The sequence below is a fragment of the Rousettus aegyptiacus genome, unplaced genomic scaffold, assembly GCF_014176215.1.
Source record: "Rousettus aegyptiacus isolate mRouAeg1 unplaced genomic scaffold, mRouAeg1.p scaffold_m13_p_6, whole genome shotgun sequence".
Classification (NCBI taxonomy): domain Eukaryota; kingdom Metazoa; phylum Chordata; class Mammalia; order Chiroptera; family Pteropodidae; genus Rousettus; species Rousettus aegyptiacus.
The window spans coordinates 12,478,369-12,505,300 of NW_023416309.1; the positions used below are offsets into that span (position 1 = coordinate 12,478,369).

At 45.1% G+C, this 26,932-nt stretch overlaps 2 protein-coding genes across 6 annotated transcripts in view; one reads left to right on the forward strand and one right to left on the reverse strand.

Annotated features, from left to right (window-relative positions):
• SAMD8 (sterile alpha motif domain containing 8) overlaps positions 1-11,094 on the reverse strand; it is a 51,774-nt gene extending 40,680 nt beyond the window's left edge. The window contains exon 1 of the mRNA XM_016160246.2: positions 10,971-11,094. The gene's annotated coding sequence lies outside the window, so the exon portion shown is untranslated. The remainder of the gene's footprint in view (positions 1-10,970) is intronic.
• A 1,688-nt stretch (positions 11,095-12,782) lies between these two features.
• DUSP13 (dual specificity phosphatase 13) lies at positions 12,783-25,797 on the forward strand. 5 transcript variants are annotated; one of them, XM_016160238.2, is made up of 8 exons: positions 12,807-12,995; positions 13,908-14,125; positions 15,442-15,649; positions 17,991-18,185; positions 19,155-19,249; positions 22,859-23,032; positions 24,447-24,667; positions 25,339-25,797. In XM_016160238.2, exons 3-8 carry the CDS (start codon positions 15,563-15,565, stop codon positions 25,539-25,541), a joined length of 975 nt encoding a protein of 324 aa, XP_016015724.2. In that variant the 5' UTR covers positions 12,807-12,995; positions 13,908-14,125; positions 15,442-15,562; the 3' UTR covers positions 25,542-25,797. The 5 variants fall into 5 exon arrangements, with proteins under 5 accessions (XP_016015726.2, XP_016015725.2, XP_016015724.2 ...); XM_016160240.2 differs by lacking the exon at positions 15,442-15,649 and having other exon boundaries at positions 12,783-12,995; positions 13,833-14,125; XM_016160239.2 differs by lacking the exon at positions 15,442-15,649 and having other exon boundaries at positions 12,791-12,995.
• The last annotated feature ends 1,135 nt before the right edge of the window (positions 25,798-26,932 follow it).

Consider the following 26,932-nt stretch of genomic DNA (forward strand, 5'->3'; position numbering starts at 1 on the left):
GTATGCCCTGTTCAGTTCCAAACATTTACTGTCTACCATATACAGATGTCAGATACTAAGGCATTTGCCAGTGACAGTCTTAAGAAGTTCTCATGTTACATTTATTCACTTATTAAATATTCATTATGTAAATAATATATGAAGGATGTTGTACTAGACAATGTGACATTGACTTAGATGAATCTGAAACAGATCCTACCCTCAATGATTTTACAGTCTAGGAAGGAATATTAAAGTTATTTTAAAAAGGTAAAAGAAATTACTGTTGCTAGTTCTTAACATTAGCTACTCAATCCTCAAAAAAACACTAATAAAGCTTTTACTTTTGTAACTTGCTTTAAAAAACTGAGAAGTTAAGAGAGTTGGAGAAAAGAGGTTATTTCCAGTTTGTGAGATCAGAGTGCTTGGAAATGATATTTGACCTAAGTCTTAAAGGAGGTGTGCAACTGGAGAGAGATAGAGATATAAAAATATACCAGCAGAGAAAATTGTATGAGCAAAGGTATGAAAACAGAAAACAATGGAGAACCACAGGAAACAAGGGAGAATTAGGATATTAAGTTGAAAATATAAATTGAGGCCAGATCATTAAAACCTTTAATTGTCAAGTTAAGGGTATTTAACAGACAATGGGGAACCACTGGAGATTACTGAGCAAGAGGATGATATAATCAGTGTGCTTTAGAAAGAATAATTGTCAGGAGAGTATAAAACAGGTAGAATGAAAAGGAATGACAGACTGAATGAAGGAAACAGCTTCTAAAAAGTAGAGGCAAGGGATGAAGGAAATACTATAGCAGATGAAAAGACGCTACTGTTGGCACTCTTTAAACTTTATGACAGGTACATTTTTTAAAAACAGCATTATGGACTTCTGCTTTCAGGAAAAAGGAGTAAGTATACTTTTCCTTATTACTCCCTGGGCACTGTGTATAAAACAAACATAAGAAGATTGAAAGGTAAAGAGCGGAAGGCAGACTGGCTAGGTACCTTGCTTGGAATAGAAGAAAAAAACACAGTGGTGAATTGTCTGGATGTTTTTGTTTATTTTGCCACAAACACCCTAGACCAGATACTGGAGAAGCCAGAAGAAATCTGGAAATGCAAATGGGTGTAGACAAAAAGCAAAAAGGGTCTCAAGAAAAGCCTGTTTTCTCTAGCCGAAGGACCAAAAAAAAAGGCCGCCTAACAAGACGAAACTTTTAAACAATAACTGCTCTATTCCAACCAAACATCATAGAAAAAAAACTATGGCCCCACCTCCACTAGCAAAGACAGAGCAGAAAGCCTAGATTTTCAACCTTGTCAGACTTGTCAGGCCATATCTCCTCCTTCCCTTGCTACTGGGTTGATATCAGAGAAGGCAAGCTAAGAAGCAGTCTGTCATAATTGTGTAGTAGGAATAAGTCCCTCCCTATTGTTAATGTGGAGACCAGATGCGGGCCCTGGGCCCCACCCAGCACTGAGGAAGCACCCCTCCCCGCTCTTTGCTGAGGTACTGTCAGAGAAGGCCCAGCAGAGTTAGAACTAACACCACTCACTGCTCAGTGGTGCCCAGTGGTGCTCAGTGGCAAGGAGGCCAAGCACATACGTCATCCTCTCACTTTCCCAACTCCTCCCAAAAGAATAATAATGACATCCCTGTCCCTCTCTCAGCCACTAGAAAGAAAAACCTGAACCTCTACCTGTGCAGTAAGGAGGTGGTGCCTGTAGAACATTACAGTATGTGACCAATATTCTCTATGAATATAGATGCAAAATCTTTAACAAAATATTAGCAAATAGAATTCAGCAAGATATAAATATTACTCCATGAGTAAGCAGAATTTATTCCAGGGATGTAAAGCTGGTTCGATAGTCAAAAATCAAACAATGTAATCTACCATGTTAACCAGCTAAAGAAGAAAAATGCACATTATATTAATTCATGCAGATAAAGCATCTGACAAAACACACATTTATGATAAAAAAAAAACTTTCAGAAAACTAGAAATAGAGGGGGAAGTCTCAATTTCATAAAGAATATCTATAAAAAAGCCCTACAGCTAACGTCAAATTTAATGGTAAAATCTGAATGCTTTCCCCCAAGGATCAGGAAAAACAAGAATGTCCGTCCACTCTGTGCATTGCTACTCAACATAGTACTGAAGTTCTGGCCAGCATAATAAGGCAAGGAAGGAAATAAAAAGTGTACATATTAAAAATGAAGAAATAAAAATATTTCTATTTGCAGGTGACACGACAGTCTACATAGAAAATCTCAAGGCATCTGCAAGAAGAAAACCCCAAATTGTCCTAGAACTAATAGGTGAATTCAGTAAGGTTGTAGGATACAAAGGCAACATACGAAAATAAGTTGTATTTCTGAATGCTAGCGATGAACACATGGACAAAGAAATTAAAACATAATACCCCTTATAATCACTAAAAAAAGAAGTATTTAGATAAATCTAGCAACATGTATAGGATCCATATATTAAAAATTCTAATGAAAGAAATTAAAGGCCTAAATAAATGGAAATATTCCACATTCAAGGATTAGCTAATTCAACATAGTGAAGATGTCAATTCTCCTCAAATTGATATATAAGTTTACCACATTTCTATGAAAATACTAGAGATGTATTTTTGTAGATAAAATTTATATGGAAAGGTAAAGAAACTAGAATCACTGAATCAATTCTGAACAACAATATAATCATTCTACACAATTTCAAGACTTATATAGCTACAGCAATCAAGACTACAAGATACTGACAGAAGAATGGACACATATATCAACTGAATAGAATAGAGAACCCAGAAATAGCATCACACAATTATGCCTAACTGAATTTTGACAAAGGTGCAAAAGTGATTCACTGGTGGGTAGTTGAAAATTAGTGCTGGAGCAACTGAATATCCATAGGCAAAAATAAACTTTGACCAAATCTCACACCGTTTGTAAAATTTCATTCAAAATGGATCATAGATTTAAATATAAAGTGTAAAACTACAAAACTTTTAGACAATAACATAGAAGAAAATCTTCAGGACCTAAGACAAAGAGCTCCTAAACATGACACTCAAAAGCATAACCTAAAACAAAAACAAAAAACCTAGAAACCAAATCAAAAAATGATAAATTAGACTTGAACAAAATTAATAACTTTTACTCTGCAAAAGGTCCTGTGAAAAGAACGCAAAAACAAGCTACAGACTGGGAGAAGATATCTATAAACCACATATCTGTAAAAACAACATATATCTAGAATACATAAAGAACTCCCAAGATTCAATAGTAAAACCCAAAAAATCCAATTAGAAAATGGGCAAAAAGACATAAAGAGGGATGTCACCAAAGAGGACATACAATTGGCAGACAAGCAAGTAAAAAAATGTTCAACATCAGTAGCTACTAGGAATTGCAAATTAAGACTATGATGAGGTATTAGAACGGTTAAAATAAACTGTGACAATACGAAATGCTGGCAATAATTTGGCAATTTCTTAAAAAATGAGACATTCACTTACTGTATAACCTAGCAATTGTACTCTTGGACATTTATCTCAGAGAAATGAAATTTTATGTCAAAACGAAAACCTCTAAACAAATAGTAGTATTACTTGTAATAGCTGAAAGGTGTGAAAAACCCAAAATATCCCACAATATGTAAAGAGTTAAACAAACTGTGGTACATCCAGCATGGAATACTGTTCAGTGATAAAAATGAATAAACTATGGATATACATACTAACTTAGATGGGTCTCAAGGACATCATGCTGAGTGAAAAAAACCAATCTCAGAAGGTCCTATATTATTGTATGCTTCCATTTATGTAACATATTCAAAACAACAAAATTATACAGATGGAAAACAGATTAGAGGTTGCCAGAGGTTGGAGGCCAACAATAAAAGGGTAGGTGAAGGAAGATCTTTAGAGTGATAAAATAAATCTGAATCTTGATTGGGGTAATGGTTACTCAAATCCAGTCATGATAAAATGATACACAACTACACACAGGTTAAAAAATTTGTCAATTTCCTGGTGTTGATACTGTAGTCTAATTATGTAAGATGTAACCATTGCGGGAAAATAGGTAAAAGATACATGGGGTCTTTGTGTACTAACTTTGCAACTTCCTATGAATCTATAATTATTTCTAAATAAAAAGTTTTAAGTTTTTTTAAAAAGGAGCAAAATGTCCTAAAAATAGCATATGTACATATTTTTAACTAAATAAAATATCAAACTATTAATAGTTACTCCTCTAGTAGATTCTTTCACTGTAAATTAAATGTTTCTAAAATTTCTAAGTGTTACACAATGAACATGTAATGCTTAATTATCAGAAAGAGTAAAGGTCCTTTTAAGAAAATAAAAATAATATTATTTTTCATTGAAGCACATCATACTTAAATAGATATGAACAGAAATTAAGAAAACCAACTAAATTCAAGTAATTATTACCCCATGTATGCATAGACACACTAAATAAAAGATAAGAAATAGCAAGACAACTAGCAAGGCCAAAAAGGCAAAGAGAAGATATTATAGATAAACTTCCCTCTCCCAAAGAACAACGTGACTTCGGAAAATTACTTAACCTTTATACTTTGAGACCAAGAGGTTACAAACAGAAACTAACCAGAGACATTAAGCATATCACATATTGTAAATTAAGATGACAGAATTCTTAGTGTTAGAATTGGAAGAGACCTGGGAAATCTAGTACAATTCCTTAATTTATACTTGAAGAAACTACGGCTAGAGAGCTAAATTTCAAATAGGTATTCAGCAACAGAATCTGATCTAAAACCCAGAAAGCATAGGTTCTGGAATCGAACTGCCTAGGTTCAAATTGTGGATTTACGACTTACAGGTATGTGACCTTGCAGCAGTTACTTAACCTCCCTGGGCCTCTTTGCTTTTACCTGTAAAATGAAGAGAATACTAGTTCCTACACTATAGGAACTATCTTGTGAAAATTACATGTAACAAAAGATTCGATGCATCTAAAATAACGCTTAGCAAATAGAAACTGCTCAGTAAATGTAAGCTAGTATTGCCACCATCATGGATTCTTTCTGCTAGTGTTGCCCAAGGCCTGAAATTAAATTATTAGGATAGTCATCTGTCGGTTGACTAATAGTCAAATCCACTCTTCACTCAGGAAATCTTTGGGTTAATACAAAAGAAATGAGTATTTAAAAACAACTTTTAAATCTTACGGAGGTTTTGCTGAGAGTAGAATCACCTTTCAGCAAAACAATGTAATCAAGTAACACTAACCAAGAAACAGAATAGCAAGCAGTACAATAGTGATTCTAGTTAACGAATGCAGAATTCTACACAGCATCACAGGTTTCTCTTATAAAGATTTATTTAATATCAAATTTAACTAAATAAAAGTATTTCAACAGAAGCACTGCAATCACCAACATTTTTTAAAAGTAGGTCATAGGCTATTGATTATTATTGATACCTAAAAGTACATCTACACTTTAAGAATTTTGGAAGAACTAGGAAAATTTCCTAAAGTGACAGGCACCAATTCTTTAAAGTACAGAAAATATATCAATACAGTGAAACTTTACTCTCTCTGTGTTTTACAGAATCAACGTCCATGCTCAGATGGTGACCATAAGTGATTTAAATATGCTGTATTTTTTCTTGGAGTCTACCTGATTGCGTGTGTGTCTGTATGTTGCGTGTATACATAAAATACTCTAAAATACTAAAGTATAGCTGTCTGAAGCAATTGTGCTATTTAAAAACCATGCATTGACTTTAAAAACCATAATTCAAAAGCCCCTAAAGGAATTTAGAACTATTGATGAATCTCAATTCATAAATACAAAATGTGCTGTTTTGGGAAGTTTCTTCTGATATGGTACGCAGTTAAAATTTTAAAAATTTATCATTTCTAAGTGATGTATAAAATCTAAAGAACAACATCCATATCCCTGGGCAAAAAAAAAAAAAAGGAAGAAATTTTTAAAAATTATGTAAAGTAAGTGACAATGTATTTTTCTTAGGACAATATACATTACAGTTGCACTCATGCTAAATAAGCTTAATTCAATCTTACCTTAAAATCTTATTTAATATGCACATAATAGAGACAACTTACACTAGTATGTAGATCCGTAAACTGGGGCATAAAAGTAATTTTTATAAAAGCAAAAAGCCTGAACTACAATGTAGGAGGACAAGGTTTACTTTGGGCATTTAGCTCTACAGTTTGTAGTATTTCAGACTATCAAGCTTTTTAAATTCCATTTTTAATTTTAATCTTAAATTAAATATTTTCAGAGAGCAAATAAAAACTATTCTCTTGACGTTTATCAAAAATTAGTTTTTCTTAGTAAGCACAGGGCATTGTTTCTAAAATATCTATGAAATCTGCTATAATTACAAAACAGATTCCAAGACTCAATTCGTACCATCCATTTTTAAACTTCTAGCAGTGATTTTCTACTGTTTTGTCATGTCCCACTTCTGAGCAGAATTTGGGGGAGCATGTTTGAAGAAATCAAATAGCCTCCTCAGTTACATCATCATTCTGTACCTCCATTCTGGGACTTTTTTCCCCCCCCCTGCCAGGACCACGCACTCAACATACTAGTATTTTTTTAAAGTTATATCGCATACCAATGAGCATAAAACTTTTCAGGCTCCAATTTGCCTTTAAACTAAGACTCCCACCATCAAGGTTGCACTTAATTCTATACAACTTCTAGAACCATTCTAAGTCAATGAATAAGAATCTAATAAACAACACTGTCCAGTTTACATTCTGAGTTATAGTTAAAGTCTTTACACAATGATCAAAATTTAGTGATAAATTTGAGGAAGGGATTCACCTGGCTGCATGCCAGGGCACACCAGTAAAGAAGTCAAGCATATAAAATTATAATTCTTATTCTAATCACTAAAATAATATTTGGGAAGGCTAACAGTCTGACACATTGATTGGTAAAAATAATTTTTAAATGTGCTATACCCCCTAATCAAATCAACATAATGGAAAACATGAAACTGGCTTAAGACTTCGAACTCCATTATAATACTGTGAAAATATATTGCATTTGGACTCAAAACGATGTATGGTTTTGGCAGCCTTTGACTTTCATGCTACTATTATATTGATGAAACAGACATCAATTTAATTTTGTCTCAAAGTTCCAAACTAAAACCAATTTGCTGGCATTTCCAATAACTCAATGATACAGTTTAACTTACAGGAAGATACTAAATTAACATAATTTGTGTTAATTTAGTATCTTCCTGTAAGTTAAACTGTATCATTCTATCTTCCTACTAGAATTTCCTGTCAAGAATTTTGAGAGAACAGAAAAAGGGTCAAGATAATAGACACATTACCACCTCTCTCATCCTTTGCCATAATTCAAAAGCTTAATGAAAACCCCGATTAAAATTTAAAATAAATGCAAATATAGATCACTGCCTTCACAACACTCTTTTGAGGTACATATCATAAAACATCCTTTTATAATGAAGTGCTATGATAAAACTATTATAACCAAGCTTTCCTAGTTTCTGCCATCCTAAGCAAGAGCCAATACTCATGTTACATTCTGTATTGAAGTGATTATATTACTGAGAGGGTCCAATGTGTGGTGAAGTAACTGAGCTTTCAACATGAAAGTATGAAGTCTAGACTCAGTTTAAAATCCACTGATGATGGTGCTGTGTGTATGGAAAGGGTGCAGGGATATTCACACCACAGGTCTGTCACAAATCCACAGCCACATATTCAGATGGCGACTTAACCAGAGGCAGCAAGTAAACACTGAAGTGTTCTCCAAGTGTGCCTGGCTCATGCTTTCCTAATTTTAGTTAACTTCTTGATTTCTCAAAGCCAAGAGAACCACAAGCCCCAAAGTAAGAATCACTGTCATGATTATGTTTAGTCAAGTGGCTCTGTTCTTGTACAACTATTTCCCTCAATGTGTTACATCATACCATTAGAGGAAAAAAAACCCAAAACCTAGATTTCAAGTTTCCAAAACCACATGCAAATAAAATTTAATAACACAAAATGCAGCATTATGTAAATCAGTAATACTTTATTTGTAAGCAAATACAAATACCTAAGAAAAAAGTGGGAAAACATTAAGTTCCCCCCAATATCTGTAAAAAGTAAAGCATTTCATCTGGGCACAATAGTGTAGTCCCTCCCTGTAACCTATATCAATTTAAAGAGTTAAGGTTAGCTCATGATGTGTTTTTCTACTAATACCACAATCTTGCAAAAGAGCTTCTTGGTAATTTAGCAGAATGTGGATTTGTATTCATATCTCATATGAGTCAGTTTGATGTACCAAAAGAACCAAAGATATAAAAGTTTTAAAATAAAAAAATGAATTCAAACTTCACTAAAAATATACCACCATATAAAGAATGAAGACAGGAAGATTTCCATTCATGTTAATGGCTGTGCTAGGAACACCCTAAATGTTACTTCAGGCCTAGAGATAAGAATTTTGAAAGAATAGCTAGCTAATATGGTCATTCTTATAAGACAAAATAGTAATGATAGTCATTAGAACATCTGTGATTCAACAGTTTCTCAAAAACAATGTTCAAAAATCAATTCTCCAAAACATCGTGAAAATGTCTCTAAATCAGCAAAACTATGGCAGCTTTGAAAAAGCTTTGAGGCTCTAGTGATTAACAAAATAAAAATGCTTACAAGTAGTTGTTCAACATAAGAATCTTTGCAGAATGAAATGAGTGCTAGTGAAATCAAAACTGATTCATCTAAATATGTCTGCATGTTCTGCCATCACGGTCATGATGGTTTCTTCTAGAGTAATATAGATTTTCTTGCCTTAGAGACACTGCTATACCATAAAACTAATTTTTTTTTTTTACAACTAAGTGATTGTGAAAACTGTTAAAGGGAAACAAAAATAAAATAACTACTATGCATGCTAATATATTAATTGTACAATGGCATCTAACAATTTAATTTTGCAGTAACATTAAGATGTAACCTTAACAGAGAGTTCTTGTATTTCAGCAGTTCAGTGCAAAAAAATTTTATATGCCAAGACTTTTTATTTAGAGCCAAGTATGAAGACAAGGTCTCTAAAGAATCTCAGTCTGGTGAGGGTAAACTGAAACATAAATAAACAATAGAAATACTATGCAAACTTCTTCAACTAAAGATCATTTGTATTAAGTTAAAGAAAAGGGAATTGATCTTTTTACAACAGCTAAAAACAAAGCTAAGAATTCATCTCTCCTTTGAGGAGCTAACTACTAGTCCACTGAGCACTTGATGATATGACATATATAGTCTCTATATATAAACTTAAAAGCTTGTAGCAATTAGTAAATTATCCTCTCATGAAGATTAAACAATAGATACCTGCTTAGAGAAATGCTTGATGAAAACTTTTTTTGAAATGGTCAAAAACTTCGCAAAATTTACAACCAGATAAGAAGTTGTAAAAGTAAAACAACATATGAGACAAGTGGCTAAAGTCAAAGATTTCAAGAAGCCATGTTATAATTTAGCAATTACAAAAGAAAATTAAAATTTCTATTAAAGTGATTATAAATATTACGATCATTATTTTTCTGCACAATTATGGTTTTAGTACTATGTCTTCTATAAAAAGCACCTGTGTGCCCTCCTACTCCAGTTCTCTTAACTGCCAACTACAAGCATCCTCAATTATTTTTCTAGATCATTCTTTTAAAAATATTCATACAATATGCACAAAGTTGCACTAATATTGGTCCTACAATTCTTGTCAAAAGTACTCTTACAATTTTCATGAGTTATGGGTAAGAGGAAGATATGGTAGGCTCCTGGACTGTAGTGATTTTACAAATAGTTGTATGTATCCTTTCAACCCAGACACCAGCATTGAGCATATTTTTACTTCGTGGTAAATTTGTATCAACTCGAGCTGTCAAAGTAGAACAATCACTACTTAATATCTGTAAAACCTAAGAGTGCATTTTTCTAATTATTTAAATTTAGAGGTAATGTATTAAATATTTTTTAAGCTCTAAACTTGTCTGGTATTTAAAATTAACTTAAATTTAAAAAAGAAATGCAAAGAAAAAATAAGTATACTGTTAGAAGAAATCCAAAGGTATCTTTATTTTCGGAATCACTCTTTTCACTGTCTTTTCCAAACATCACTTCCCTTTCACACTTCCCCCAATCTTTTGGGCAAATCAATGTTTAACACCGCTCCTCCCACCCCAGATTTTAAAAGGACCCACTGTCTGCAAAAGAGAAAGCCTCATAATCCAAGTATATTATCGGAGTGATCTTCGATGCTTCCAAAGACACCTGTGAAAACGTCAAAGTCCTAATCAGATCCCCTAATTAGGGCTCCTTTTCTTTTTGGACTCCATTTCTCATTTTCTGGCCCTTTGGGCCAGACGGCCTCCCACCCGATAGATCCCCCCGCTTCCAATCAAACCTAAATCCTTCCCCTAATTACCACCACCCCCACTGTGGTCAACTGTCTCGTCAGTCCCAAATCGGTTTCCTCTCTCTCACCACACGGTAACATCGACCTTGGTCCTGCTTCTCTCATCACTCGTTGCTACGGCCAAATCCAGAAGCATCTCTTCCTCCGGTCCCACCTTCCCGCGGGACCTCTTCGATCTTCTCACTACCATGCTTTCAAAAACCCCCAGGCGCTTGTTTTTTCAAGGCCACGTCTCCCTCAGGCTACCACTCCGTCTTGCCCCTCAGGCTCTATTGACCTCTCCGCTTCTGGCCATTGTCATTCCCCTCAGGCCCTCGGCTCAACAACCTCCATTTCCCTCGGATTCCATTCTAGAGCTGACTCCCCCGGCTCGCTCAACCGTCTCCCGCGGCCCCTCCGGATCTCCGTCCTCGGCAGCCCCCGGCGCCCACCCTGACACCCCGCTCACCCTTGGCTGCAGGTGCCCCCCAAACTCCCCTCCCCTCAGCCTCAGGTCGCTCTCACCTCCGCCGTCCAAGTCGGGCTCGCCGGACCCACTTCCGAGTCGGCGTCCGAGCCGCCGTCGGAGTCCGGGGCCCTCGGAGCCTCCCCGGAGTGCAGCGCCTCGAGAAGTGGGGGCGGAGCCCGAGGCGGGGAGCCAGAGTGGAGGCGGGGTCGATGACGGCTGCGCGCTGGCATTGCTCCTGCCGCGGCTCCACGGATCCCGCAGCCACTCGGAAACCGAACCGGAACTGCTTCGGGAGGCGGGGCCCCGCGGATGGGAGGCGGAGCCCTGCGGACGGGGGCGGGGCCACAACCGGAAGAGACGCGGAGCTCGGGATGGGAGCGGGAGAACCGCAGCAAGAAAACCGAAGAGCGCATGCCTCAGGCCCAAAGCAAACTGATAACGGGCGCGGCCTATGCGATTAGTAAATGGGATTTGAGTACGGGAGGAAATTACCCCAATTACTTTAGAGAGTTCCAACTCCAATCCAGGATCCAACTCAAAATGATTGTTGTTTCATTTATTTCCCCTTTATTCTGACAGTTATGGCTATGCCACATGCCATTTTTATAGTTCCCTTAATCCTCGTGTGAGCTCTACAGAGCCAGGAAACTTGCTAGAGGTATGGCAGTTAATATGTGCCAAAGCCAGTGTTCCTACACGAATCTGCCTAACTTCATTCAACCTGTGCTCTTCTCACTCCACTATACTATCCCACCCTTAAAGAAATCTCAACCTATGCTTAGCATTGGCATAAACCAAGTCCAAAACCACCTGTGATCTGGGCTCCAGCCCTGCCTGGGCCTTGCTTCCCCAAGCAGTGCAAGGCAGACTTCAGCAGCTCTGATGAAGGTGGGGACAAGTTCTGGGGTGGATATTAGTGCAGACCCCTTACATGAGATTTTCTTGTGTGGACTTTAGCCTCGAACTAACTCAAGGCCAGGGGCAGCTGAGAAGCTTCCTACTGTAGCTCATACTCCTCCTAGTCCCATCAGGGCCTTCGTGAAGTCATCTGAGAGTGGGCAAGACATCTCACCTCTTTTGCCAATTACTAGCTCTGGTAGGACAAATAGAGACCTTTTTATTCTAGGGACAAAAGCCCTTATAATTAGAGGAATCTTCTTCCCAACTCAAAAATGTTTCTGATGAAAGCTTTACCTTCGGGCTCTTCAGAAAGCCTGGGGCAATACTCATCTCCTTTCTCCCCTTTTAGTATACATGCCCATTTCAGACTTCTTTTTTGAGAAATCAGCCATCTTCATTATAGAACTATTGTTCAGATTATCACCCATGAACCCTGTGGGCACCCTTTAGATGAGGTCTTCCACACCATCTCTCCACAGTTTCTGACTCTACAACTCAGGAAACTTCCCCTTAGCTCTATAATCCAGAAATTCATTCAACGGCCATATGGTTCCCACTCAAATCTGCAGAGCTTTTTCTATCATTCATCCTTGGAGCCAACCACCTCCTCTCTACCTTGGACCTCTACCTCAGTCCTCAGAACCAAATAGCCTACTTAGGGCTCTAAACCTGTTCAAAAATGTTTCTTAAGCAACTACTATGTGTTAGAGACAGAATATCCTTTGTTTCATTTAATCCTCACAATTCTTTAGGGTGCGTGAAATGATTCTTACTTTACAGATGAAGAAACTGAGATGGAGCAGTAAAGTGACTTATAGAGGTATGTCTCGAGTCCATGTGGTCACAGAGTTTGGGGTTAAGGAAGTGACTTGGGGAGGAAAATGTCCTGTTCTCTCTGGAGGCCCCCGTGACTTGCTGAGTCACTTCCTCCTGTTCCACCTGTCCCTGCCAATCTCTGGGAAGGATGAAATGACATTGGAGAGGCAGAGAGGAGTGACTGCAGAGATAGAGGGGTGGGTGGGCTGGCCCATGGCTGAGGCCTCCCTCCCGGAGGTGAGGGGAGATATTGAAGCCACACCTTGCCCCAGCATCCTAGAACTGGAGGAGCTCCTGAGGGCAGGGAAAATTTCTTCTTGCAACCGGGTGGATGAAGTTTGGCCTAACCTTTACATAGGAGATGCGTAAGTGGTAGCTGGCCGAGGGAGTGTGAGGGTGGGAACAAGGAAAGACAGTTCTCTTTGGCGCTTTACCAGAGATGGGGGATAAGGAGAAATAGTTTTGCTCTGAGCAGCCGAAGCAAGGGACTTTGTCCAGGACCCCTGTGTACAGGGAAGAGTGCAGTGACTGGATATGGCCACCAGGGGGGAGCGCGGACTTTTCCTGCCTCAAAGAGGAGCGCTCCCAGAAGTTCCTGGAGTCTTCTGGCGCAGCCAAGACAATTGGCGAGTTTGGGCGGCAGAGGTCTGGGGAATGGTAATTTGGGGTATGAAATGGAGTAGCCAGAGAGTGTATCTTCCTGGTCCCAGCCTCCTTCCTCTGGACACAGAGTGGGTGAGGAAGGCTGACTAAAGGTGAATCAGGAAAGGTGTCACCTCTAAACATTCGCAGAGTAGAAGTAAGTATGAGTAGTGGCCAGGAAAGTCCAGAAATATGTGGGGAGACATGGGGCAGGAAGGGAGAGGCAGCCAGGTCCCAGGAGTGAAGCAATACTTTCCTTCCTGTCCTGGCGCAGGGTGGGAGGGGAGGGGGGAGGGGAAGGGGGAGGAGGTGGGGGAGGGGAAGGGGAGGGGTGGGGGAGGGGAAGGGGAGGGGGTGGGGGAGGAGGAGGGGAGGGGGGAGGGGAGGTGTGGGTGGGCGGGGGCGGTGCAGATCACCTCTGGAAGAAAAGATTACTCCCTATACTAGCACCGCTCCCACCACAAAGCTCTGAGGGTGGGGTCGTGAGCCATGGATCCCAGCTCAAGCTTGCTGTGTTCCTTCCAGTTCCCTTGGACCCTAATGGCTCCATCCCTTTGAAGTAGGGGGACTGACAAAGCCTCCTTCCTGGACCCTTTGGCCCAGCCAGCATCTAGCCCCCTTCTTCCCCTCCCCAGGGCCACAGCAAATAACCGCTTTGAGCTATGGAAGCTGGGCATCACCCACGTGCTGAACGCCGCCCATGGGGGCCTCTACTGTCAGGGTGGCCCTGACTTCTACGGCAGCAGTGTGAGCTATCTGGGGGTGCCAGCCCATGACCTCCCTGATTTCGACATCAGTGCCTACTTCTCCTCTGCCGCCGACTTCATTCACCGTGCCCTCGGCACACCTGGGGGTAGGACTTGGGGTCCGATCTCATATCCCATCCTGCTCAGTCTTGGGGGATGTCCAGTTTCCCTTCAAACATCAGTGCCCTCCCATCCCGAGTTTTTAAAAAGCCATCAGGTTTTTAAAAATCCTCTGCTCTGTGCTCCAGTGATTTATCCAACCACGCTGCTTCACAGATTGGGAAACTGGGGCCTAGCATACAAGGCCATGCTGCGAGTGAGGAGCAGCCCTAGGAAGCCAGGTCTCCCAAACGGCAAAACAGTTCTTTCTCTGCATCCCTCAGCTTTGAGGAATCACCGTTTGGTGGTACCTAGATGTCTGGTTTCTGTCTCAAAATATTTTCAAATGGAAAAATCTTCTAAGACCTAGGGTACAACAAAGGACCCGGGGGGAGCTGAGCCCCTACTTTGTGTTCATTCTGGGTGAGAGCTGTTACTTGACCCTGGCAAGCCAGTGGCTCTCTCTGGACTTCAGTTTCTCATCTGTGCGATGGGAGAGACAAGACTGTGGCTCGTAGCACTTCTTAATATCCATTTGTTCTTCATCCATTCGTTCACCAGCTATTTATTATCTTCTCTGTGCCAAGCATTGAGCTAGATACTGAGAATTCACACTTAGATAGAGCAGGGTGCCTGCCCTCATGGCACTTATTACATATTTGGTGAAAAGCAGTCAAAATGTAAAGTATTATGAGTGGTACTTACGTGAGTGGGCAAATGTGGCGAGTTATGGGAGCACAGGACAGGGGGCTCAATTCAGAGGATCAGGGAGGTAGGGGGATTTCCTTCTACAACAGTATTCACTGGGCCACAGGCAAAAAGGATCAGCTGCTCTGTGATTCAAGCGATACCTTGAGGGGTCAGGAATGCCTGTGCGAGGAAGCCATGTCTCAGCTGCACCCTGACAAATGAGCAGTAGATGTTAGTCAGACCAAGAACAGAGGACAAGTTTTACAGGAAGTTGGACTAGCACGTGCTAAGGCTGGAGGCCAGAGACCACAAAAGCTTCGGGGAACTGAAAGGTATCCCATGTTTCTAGAGCTGAGGCTTGGGGTGGTACAGCCTAAGATGAGGCTGCAGGATCAGCTCATGGAGGGTCTTAGCAGCCTCATTAAGGACTTTGGACCCTATTTCAAGGATAGGCAAAATCAGTGTTGGTCTATGTAGTTGACAGATCAGGAAACGGAGGCCCATAAAGGTTGAATGATTTGTTCAGGGTTTGTTACACCCAAGGCAGAACAGGGAAAGGAACTTGGGTCCCTACCCCAGTCCTTGGGTGGGCCAGCTGGCAGGAAAGGGTTTTTCACCAGGATGTCTTCCTCAGCCAAGGTCCTGGTGCACTGTGTGGTAGGTGTGAGCCGCTCCGCCACACTGGTCCTGGCCTACCTCATGCTGCACCAGCAGATGTCCCTGCGGCAGGCAGTGATCACCGTGAGGCAGCACCGATGGGTCTTCCCCAACCGCGGCTTCCTCCACCAGCTCTGCCAGCTGGACCAGAAGCTGCGAGGCACAGGCCGGAGCTGAGGAGCCAGGTGAGGGCTGGGCCAGGTGTGAGGGGGCAAGGAGGGGCAAGGCTGGGTGCAATTAAAAGTGAGAGGTCAGGTGAGAGCTGGGCAGGGAACATGGAGCAGGAAGCCAGGGAGGGCTAGAAGTGAAAGGTCAGGTGTGGGCTGGCAGGGGACATGGGATGGGACCAGGTCAGAAGTTGGTTGTCCAGGCTGTGTGTGGCTGGTAGTGAGGGCCAAAGGGGACCTGGCCTACTCCTCAACCTGCTGGTCTCCCCTCACCAACCCAAGATCTTAATAGGGCCTGGCCAAGGGAACCCTCTAGTAAGACCCTCTCTCTCTCCCAGCCCACCCAGAGGATGAAAAGACTAGGGAAAAGAAAGGGGTGGAAAGCATAAACTAGAAGAGGTGAGGCCTTCACACTTAGTCCTGCAGCTGCCCTTCCTCCTCAGCCGTAAGACTATGGCGGCACACCTAAACTCCGGCAAGGCAGCAGCACCCGTGGATGGTCTTGGACTTTCCCATACCTCTGTATACTTCCCCTCAGGTCAGGACCCCAGCTACAGCCCTGAGGGAAAGAGTGGCTGCAGCTGTCTCTCCAAGCTTAGTTAATTCACGTCAGCTCTGCCTCATCCTTTCCACATGGGGACAGAGAAGAGATGTTCCTGTCACCAGCCATGACCCTGCACAGCCCTGCTTGATGTAAAGTTCTGCCATCACGCCAATCAGTCCTCTGCTTAGACCCAGCACCCCACTCCCTACCTGCCCCCAACCCAATCTGATCTCAGAGACCTACAGAGTACCTACCCTTTCTAACCTCCCTTCCTCGCTGGTTCTGGTGACCCCTTTAGGACACAAAGGACATACTGAAGTCTACTCAGACTCCTTTCTGCTTCCATTTATCCCCAGCTTCTTGTTCTATGTTCAGTGCATTTGGAACAATAGCATGAGGGGAACAGGTTCCTAATAACCCCTCTCCCCAAGCCACTTCCCTCCTGCTGGAAGCCCATGCCCCCAGCTACCCAGCAGAAGATGGGCTGCCCCAGTGGCAACACTGCTTCTCAGGCTCCCAGCCCGCAAGTGGTTGCCGAGGTCCTGCTTCAGTTTCTTTGGCCATTGCCCTGTGTTTTCCTCTGGCTCAGTTGGGAGGAGGCAGGAGCGTCTCTTCCTGGGGAGGCACCAGGATTGTGAGGGAGCTGCAGAGTGCCCACTGCCCTTCTTCTCCCACCACATCCAGCCTGGGTCTGTGCCTGTCTGGCCCCGACAGCCCGCCTTCCTCACATTCACATCCCCCACCTCCCCGGGGACCATCTGCCCGGGGGGGGGGGGGGCTCTCCAGAGCTGCTCTCCACTCCTCTGACCCCTCCTCCAGCTCCTGCTTCACATATTGTTCCTTCCTTCAGCTCTCCTCAACCTTGACTTTGGCTGTGCCACAGCACCCATTGGTTCATAGGGATTCCCAGTGGGATTGGGCCTAGGCTCTCCTGGAAGTTGGAAGAGCAACAGCTTTCTCCTTTTGCCAAGAGCTTCTCAGCGCATGGCCTGACTCTTTCCCCACCCTCCACCCAGAGGAGCTGTTTTGGTGCCTGAATGCATAGCCAACCCAACCAAGGGGAGCACCTTAGCAATACCAACCCCTTCTCACATGCTGTCAGGAGAATGAGCATCTTGAGGATGAGGATTAGGACAGGAAAGAGGGCTAGGTTTAGAGTTTGGGGATGAGCGTAATGGAAGAAAATTCGGGTTACAGCTGGGGTTGGAATAAGGCCTGGGGCTGAGCTGGTTGGGAAACTATTGTGGGGAGCTCTGTGGGTATGGGGAGCCAAGAGGAGGGCAGGAATGGCATGCTCCCACCCTGCTGTCTTCTCTCTAAGCAGATTTCAGGAACCTGGCAGAGCAGCAGACCTCTGATCATGTCCAATCACCCCGCTTCCTTGGCCTGGGGCTCTAAGATACCTTGACTTCCAACCTCAGCATCTTTCCCATCAGGCGGCTGCCTTTGGGGGTGTGTCAGTTGGCCTACAGCATTGCATAATTTCCAGGGGTGCCATCCACCAAACTGTCTGTGAGACTGGAGTCCCAGGAGTTGTACAGTGCACACCCTGTGCAGCCTTAAACAGCAGCCCTGGGGCTGAGGACTCTGAACGATGAGGGGGCCGTGGGAAGAGGTCATCACTCTCCATGAGCCCTGGGCCCCAAACCTGCCTCTCCATCTCTCCCAGCACCCATACCCACTTGACCTTACCCAGAGGGTTCAGAACAGAAACAGGTTTCGGTGGCGGCTCTCACCCCTGACCTACTGATGTGGCCCCACGGAATCTGGGCCTTGGTTTACCTGCCTGTAACATGGAGCTCATCTCTCCCCCAGAGCTGGTCCTTACTCCCTGCCATGGGGCTCTGCCACTTTGCCACGCTGGCACTGGCCCTGCTGGTGGCTGTGGCCCAGGCGGATATCCAGAAGTTGGTAAGAGCCCAGTGCGGAGTCCGCCCTAGAGCCTGCTACTCCATCCGCTTCCTCCGGCTGCCTGCATTCCCTCTCAGCCACTACCTGCAGTCCCCACAGGTGGGAATGGGCTGCCCTCTCAGCCGAGCCTTAACGGTCCTTTGCTAGGGACCCCAATTTCCCTTGGAGGGGCTGGGTGGAACATGGGAGTAGAATGAGGGGGAATTCTAAGTGTTCATGTAACCCTTGGCCACAGCTGCCTCTACTAGCTCTCCCCAAGGCTCAGGGAGCTCCAGCAAGGGCTGAGCCCTACTCCCTAAAGCTCAGACTTCGGAGACCCATGTGAGTGGCTGTGGGTACGCATATGTCTTTGTGCGCATCCGTTATCTGGGAGTGTGAGTGGGGAAGAGTATTGAAGTTTGGGTACGTGAAGAGGGAGGGTTCTTAATAGGCTCAAATCTAAGGTTCCTAACTGATCACGGTTAAACTTAGGAGGGATCTTAAAGACCATCTCGTTGGCCTCAAGGGACAGTGGGACCTGGTCCAGGAATGCCTTTTGGGAAAAGGAGGAGCTCGGTGGAAGGCAGAGTGGCTTCTGGACACACAGCTTCTGACTGCAGGTCAGGGCTGGTCTAAAGACCCACTCTGAACCCCACTTATACCTTTGTCTGTCTGACTTCCCATGCTTCCCTCGGCCGGAGTCTTCTAGCTCTTAATCCTGGGCCAGTCCTCTAATCCTCGGCTCCCAACTAAAGGGCCCTGGGCCTGAGCTCTGATGTTGGCGATGCCACCAGTGTGTGTATGATTTTAGCTATATTTTTCTCTGTCCTTCTCCGTAGAAGATCCTTCCAGCTATAACTTCCTGCTCCCACACCACCAAGGGAGCTATAAAAATGGATTATTTGATCTTCCTTCTCCTTGCCCCACAGTCAACATACACATACACATGTACCACAGGCAAATCCCTGCTGGGCCGCCTCTCCTCCTAGGACGGTCAGGTGCCTGGCTGGGCTTGGGGAATGGCAGGGGGAGGCCACAACAGAGGAGCAGCACATCATGCTTTATAATTAAACTCAAATCAAAAAATAGAAACAGCATCAAGTGTGCAGAGACAAGCAGCTGGAAATCAGCGGCACGAAGTATTCGTCAGAGAAGACCACAGCCTGGGCCAGAAACCCCCACAGGTGGGTGAGTGCCCCAATTTTTTTGGGGGGGAGGGGTACAGAGCAGGCTGATGAGGGCCAGGACACCTGTGCCTGTGTGTGTGTGGTGGGGGCAGGGAGGGGATTGGGTTACACGGGGGGATGGACTAGGTCAGAGATAGAGGCACAGGCAAAGCACAGTAGAGTCAAAGATCTGAGCTTGAATCCTGACTCCCATGCTTATTTGCTGTGTGACCTTGGGCATATTGCTTAATCCCTCTGAGCCTCAGTTTCCTTATCTGTAGAATGGGGATATTACCTGCTTCATAAGTATACTATGAGGGTTCAATGTGAAAATGTAAGCACTTAGCTCTGTCTGGAACATAGCACATTTTTAGTTAGTGGTGAATATAATAATCATCATTAGACAGTGAAAGAAACATCAGGAAACACAGAAATAAAGAACAAGCTTCGCTGTCCTGTGGGGAAGTTACCTTCTATCCAGGATATGGCTGAGGCTTGAAAGGGGAAGAGTAATAATAGTAGTGACAGTAATAGTAAGACCCACCATTTATCGGGCATCTACCATGAGGCAGACCCTGTGGGAAGTGCCCTATTTTTATTATCTCTTGGGACTCTCACAGCATGGGGCTCAGAGAAGCCCACACAGATACAAGCACCAGACTTAAGAACCCTGCCCAGGTCTGCCCTCCTCTAAGGCAGGAACACTGAGTGCACAGACCCACTGGCATCTCACTGTTGGCAGCTAGCCTGCCACCCTCCTCGAGGCGAGGCTTCTTTCACCAGACTCTTCACTTGTCCTGCCCTGAGATCTTGGGTCCCACCTCTTTTGTGGCCACAGTCCCATCTGTTCTGCCTGGGGGGTTGGAAGAGGCAAAGAGAGTGGGTCGGAGGGAAGGTCAAGGGGAACATCTCCTGGAGCTGCAACTAAGGAGGTGGATGGCAAACAGCTGCCCCTCCGCCCTGAGAAGGCCTGTGCCTTGGCCCAAGGCCACCAGTACGTAGGCTGTGGAGCAGCATGAGCTCCTGTGAGAGGTGGGAGACAGAGGAAGCCAGCAGAGCAATGTAGAAGGAGCAGAGACACACAGACAGAAAACAACTGTCTGAACTTGCAAACAGCTGCAACATAAGAGCAGGAAAACTGCTGACAACAGAGGCAGCTTTTCAGCTTAGCGGGAGACACGGGAAAGGGGCAGAATGAGGGCTAGAGTGAGTTGGGGGAGAAGAAGCAGTCCAGCCCTGTCCCTGCTGGAGGTTGGGCCCTGCCTCATTCTCTGGGGGCAGAGATGTGGGAGGAACTGTCAGGCAGTGTCCTTGTGAGCCAGGTTTGGGGCCAGCAGACCTGGGTTACTGCTGTAACCAGTAACTCCCCTTTCTTGGGTGTGCCTGAAACTTGAAGGATGAGTCACTGGGTAGGGTGCTGGGCCTGACACAGGCTGGCAAGGTAGGCTGGGCCATCAGTGGAATGAAGCAGGCAGGTAGGGGGTGCATCTATGAGCATCAGGAGTGAGGCCCTAGATGGGACCTGAAAGCAGTACACCTAAGTCCAAGGGAAAGGGTCCCTTAGTCCAAGGGAAAAGCCGCATTCTCCAGACCTGGGCCTGGGTCTCCTGGGAGGCTGAGGTGGGGGCTGTGGCCTGACCCCTCTGCCATCACCTCCTCTGCCCAGGAGCTTCCAGGAGGAGCAAGGTCCAGCTGGCTCAACTAGAACCTGGCTGCCTGTTCCCAGGCAGAGCTGGGCTGCAAGACACCCAATGGCCACCAGGGGGCAGCCTTACCCTATGGCAAACTCAGTCCTGCCAGGCTTTGCAAAGTCTGGCCCAGCTGGGGCTCAAGCAGCCCCAGCTGATGGCTCCAGACCAGTGTGGCTTTTGGACAACCTGGGGCCTCAGGGATTACCCAACTCCAACACTCTATATCACTCTCTAACTCATAGTTGCTGCATACCCAGCCACTCTCTCATTTTTAGATTAGACTTCTAGAGACGCCTCAGTCAGGAAAGGCCAGGATCTTTAATGTGAGGAATGCGGCCAGCACAGGAGCAAAGACTTGCTTGAGGCCACAGAAAGGATGGTGGCCAGGCTTTCCTCCTTCCCTCTAAAGTTCTCTTCCCACTACTTCGAGTAGCTTCTCACTTCAGTAGGGAGTTCCAGGCCCAAGAGCCTTTAATCCCAAAGAGATGCCAAGCAGCGAGGGGCCTGGAAGAACTGTGCTTCCCTCCTTGGTGGCCTAGGTCTGCTCTCAGGCCCCACCCCCACCGGCTCCAAGGGGAGGACCTGGAATTCTAGCCGCTTCACAGTGTTTGTGTTCTGGGCGGAACCTGCTCCTGGCCCTGTCCGCTCCCGTGCTAAGTCCTGTCCCTACACCCACTCCCCCACTTTAGGTCCCAGATCATGTCCTAGGTAGGTGGCAGGCTACTCAGCCTGCCCTGAGAGGTCATAGTGGAGGATGAAGGGGAAAGCTGGGTCTTCATTTCCACCCTGTCTACCAGCTGCCCACTGGGTGAGCTTGGCCAAGCCAGTGGCCTCCTGGGTGCCTGTTTCTCTTTCCAGTTCTGGCACCGCCTACCAAAGAGGAAAGATGTTTTTCCCAGTTTGTACCTTCCCCAGTCACTGGTTGAGGGGGCCAGGGACAGTTAGTCAAGACAGGAACTCATTCCCAGCACGGCAGCAGACTCGTGTTCTGGTGCCAACGACGTCCCAGCTCTGCAGGGTCCCGGACTCCGCCAGCCAGCTGCTTCCTGAGGCAAACCGCCCCACCTGGTCGAGGCCTGACCTGCAGCGCTTGCCTGAGTCGTGGGGGTAAGGAGGAAATTCCCAGGATCTATAGGTAGATGTGAAACAGCAACACCAGGCTCCCCTGTAAAGATGAATGGGTTAATGACCACTCTCTGGAGCCCCCAAAGATGGAAACTGGAAGGCCTGGGGACAGAAATGCAGGATCACAAAACTAGATTGAAACTGCAGCCTTGCTACCCATCGGCCATATGGCTTTGGGCATCACTTAAAAAAAATTGTTTCTGAGCTTCAGCTTTCTCCTATGTAAAATAGGGACCTACCACATGAGGCATCAGCTCACCCACTACGGAAATGCTAATGAATGTTCATAGTCCAGGCCCTTCACTTCACAGATAGGTTCTGCTCTCCAAGCACCTGGAACTGGGAGGGGGTGGGGACCTGAGGACCAGACCTGGAAGGAGCAGAGAAGGGGGCTTGAGATGAGTGGCCTGAATCATTGAGAGCCACAGTCATCTGAGGTCTCTCCATTCCTACAAAGTCTCAAGTGACCCACAACTTAAGGAGTGAGGTCTGCACTGACTGTCGCCACAAACAGAAAACTCCAAGGACCCCTTGGCCAAAGTTTCCGACCTCAGGGGCCTCTGGAGAGGGCAGGAGAGAGGGCTTCTCAAGCCCACGGCGGTGAGGAGTGGTTGATTCCCTTGTTCCTTAGGAAAGGGTCTAGGCCTCAGCCTCAGCTGACCTGGTTAATAACCTCATGCAAACTAGCTGAGGCCCTTCCCTTATTGCCCCAGGGACGCCTGGGCTCGGCATTGCTCCTGGGCTTCTGGGTCAGCCGGAACCACCTTTGGGGAGCCTGCCTCCAACCACCGTGGTATCCACTGTGTTGCAGGATGGACTCGTTGCAGAAGCAGGACCTCCGAAGGCCCAAGATCCATGGGGCAGTCCGAGGGGCCCCCTACCAGCCGCCCACACTGTCCTCGCTGCAGCGCTTGCTGTGGGTCCGACGGGCCGCCACGCTGAGCCACATCAACGAGGTCTGGCCCAACCTCTTCCTGGGCGATGCGTAAGTACAGCCCACGTAGGAGGGTGGAGGGAACAGAAGGGGAGCTGCTGGGGGACAGGGCACAGGCGGCCCCTGCTCACCTCCCACGATCACTTTGTACATGTTTCTCCCCTTTTATATTATTCTTTTAATCATGGAAGTAGAACACACATAAGAAAAGTGCATAGAGCTTATATTAACAGTTTTACCACCCAGGTCAAGAAATAAAACATGTCTTGTGCCCCAGAAGCCACCACTGAACCCTTTTCATTGTAACTCTTTTCCTTGTAGATAACCACTAAGTGTTGAAAGAATTATTTTCTTGTTTTTCTTTATAGTTTTACCACTTAAGTACCTAACGATTCATTTTGTCTGTCTTTTAAAGTTATATAAATGGAATCATAGTGTGTGTTTTGTGCCTGGCATGATTTGCTCAAAATTTTCATTGCTGTATACTATTCAACTGTACAACACACCATAGTTTATCCATTCTATTGTTTATCCATTCATATAGACATTTGAGTTGTTTCCACTTTGAGGCTATTATGAACAGCGATCCTAGAAACATTCTAGTACATGTGTCCTGGGAACACACATGAGTTTCTCGAGGGAGTATATGTACAGGGTGGGACTGTGAGTCATTTTCCCTAAAGGTTTTCGTAGAATTTATAACGTACAGACCAATAGATGTGGATTTTAGAAATTTTCCTTACTATTTAGGAAATATAGACCAGTATCTTGTTAACAATATGGCAAATATGCTATCCCCCTACAGATAACCAGTAATAAAACCCTCATTGACTTTAAAAAATACATACACACATACATACATACATACATACATACATACATGCTTTTTCACATTTTTTTATAGTCCCATTTTATAATGTGCTTTATGTAGAAGGCTTTTTAAATGGAGTCGTACTACATATTTTTAAAACATTCTTAAACAACTTTTGTTTTGTATTCTGCATTTTTCAGTTTTGTATTCTGCATATTTCTCAATATACACCGACGCCTTTCCTTGTTTACCTATTTACTATATCTTAGTGGTTGCATAGTACTTCATTTACCTATTACAGGATATTTAGTGATCCCCCTGGTTTTTCACCATCTTAAATATCATTAGATCCAGTTTACATGTCTGTGAACACAGTTTGGATTCTTTCTTAATTAAGTTCCTACAAGGAGACTTGCTGGGCAAAGTATGTGTACATTTCTAAGGCTTTTGATACATGTGGTCAAACTATTCTTCAGAAAAGTCAGCCTGAGTGAAAGGAAGTCTTGAACTCTAACCCAGGCCAGTTCGCTGGTTCCAAACTCTACCCTTGGAGGGAGGTGGCAGAGGAGGGAAGGGGGCAAGTTCCAGCCCAACCAGAGCTGACCCAGCGAGATCTACCCCCACCTCCCAACTCCCCCTGTGCCCTCTCTGCAGGTACGCAGCCCGGGACAAGAGCAAGCTGATTCAGCTGGGCATCACCCATGTTGTGAATGTCGCTGCGGGCAAGTTTCAGGTGGACACAGGTGCCAAGTTTTACCACGGATTGCCCTTGGAGTACTATGGCATAGAGGCGGATGACAACCCCTTCTTCGACCTCAGTGTCTACTTTCTTCCCGTTGCTCGATACATCCGAACTGCCCTCAGTGTTCCCCAAGGTGAGCTCCTGGGGAAAAGACTGGGGTGAAGGCAAAGGTGGGAGTGGGGCCTGGGGCTCTCCGCTTTTGCAGTAGCACTGATAGATGGAGTGTCCTGGGCCACAAACCTCCCCAGCAACCCTCCCACCCTATGGGACAAACAGTTTCTACCATTTGGTGAGCATCCCCTTTGGGGGCACCCCAGAAACCAATAGTCACAGGCATAACTAAGGTCCAGTGTGGTCATCAGTATCTGTCAGTAAGAGACGGGTGTTGTACAGGACCTAGCCAAGGCTCTTGAGCAGGCTTGGCATAGGGTGGCAGGAGAGAAGGTAGAATTGGGGGGAAGGAGAAGGAGATGGACACTCCCTGTAATCTGCCAAAACCCCAGGAGTCTCCAGGAGTACTACCCCCCACCAACCCTTCACTAACCCACCAGAGTTGCCAGAGGAAGCACCTTGAACAAACAGAAGGGAATCCCGGCTGCTAACCTTAGCTCTGCCGCTCACTTGCTGTGTGACCATGAGCCAGGTCCTTTCTGTCTCTGGGTCCCAGTTGCTTCATCTGACAGTGAAAACTGAGTCAGGATGCTGGAATAGGTACACTGAAGGATGGCCAGAAGGATTTGTGATTCTCAAAAGGGCGGGTGGTATGAGGGCAGGTAGCTGATGCTAGGTTGGGTCTTCCCACAGGCCGCGTGCTGGTACACTGTGCCATGGGGGTGAGCCGCTCTGCCACAGTTGTCCTTGCCTTCCTCATGATCTACGAGAACATGACGCTGGTGGAGGCCATCCAGACGGTGCAGGCCCACCGTGATATCTGCCCCAACGCAGGCTTCCTCCGGCAGCTCCAGGTTCTGGACAACCGACTGGGGCAGGAGACAGGGCGGCTCTGAGCTGGTGGGCAGCCAGAAGCCCTGACCCTCCAGCCAGCATGGCCCGACCCAACCAGCCTGGCCTTGGGAACAGCAGCCTCTGCTGTTTCCAGTGACCTTGAGATGTACATAGTAAGTGGGGGCTTAGCTGAGGCAGAGGCAGGGAGAGCTGGGTGGTAACCTTTAGCAGGTGAATTTTCCTGACCCAATCCAGAGATTCTTTATGCAAAAGAGAGTTCAGTCTGTCTCTATAATAAAAGGTTCGTCGCAATAAAGACAGGAGACATTCTGGTAATTTGTGGGGGTGGTGGCTTACTCCAGGGATGGCACAAGGTTCTAGAAGGCTTGCCAGCTCTGATGCAGCAAGATGACAGCCTAAGAGTCTGAGTCCCTGTCAAGGCTTCATGAAGAAGGAGGGCAGGTGAGGATGAATTAGTGACACCAGCCTCGGCTGCAAGAGGGAGGAGTGGGGTACCAGTCCTGAGAATGAGCCGACCTTTTCTTTATCTTATGCTCACACCATCACCCAAGAACTAGGTCGTCTGAAAAAAAAAGACCAAGGTTTGAGGCATCATCATCCTCTCCATGCCTACCCTATCTAAAACTGACAAACAAAACTTTCCGTACACAAGTAGCATCTGGTAACTTTTAAGTTACACTCTACTTTCAAAAGGACTGACTAAAATTACAGACACCTAAAAAACAGAAGCATTAAACAAGAAGATAAGGGTTGGGGAGGAGATACCCCAGAAATCCTAGCGAAGGGCAGTTATATGATAGAGGAAAACATTTACTCTGAGTTTTTTTAGCATTTGTGCCCTAATCAAACACTATAAAAGCCTGTAGTTTCCTCACCTGTAAGTGGTATGAGGTATTATGAGGATTAAATGGGCTGCCTTTCTTTCTGCCTCTCTGGCTGCTCCTATTTGGCCCTTGCCGCCTCCAGCTTAACTATAAACATCAAGGTTTCTCAGGATTCTGTCCTCTGCCTCTTCTCTCCCTCGGTGTCCCCACACTCCTGAGGATCCTCTTGCTCCCACAGCCTCAGTTTACCTCTCTAGGCCAATGACTCCCAAACGCTTATGGCTGGTGCAATTCTCTTCTGAGCTCAAAGCCTTCGTATCCCACTAGCTACCTTCATTTGAATACTGATCTTGAACTTTAAGTTGAACTTTTCATCCCCCTCACCCAGACCTCACTCCCCTTCCTAGTCTGATAGGCACCGTTACTCAAGTCAGTGATGGGTGTCCCTCTCATCCAATTGACCTATCAATTCTATCTCTTAAATACCACTTGGATCTGCGCACTAACTTCATCTTTGTTGTGACTACTCAAGTTCAAGCCACCTTCACCTCTCACCTGGATTCTTGCAACAGCCCACTGAGAGTCTCTCTGCCTCTAGCCTGGCACCC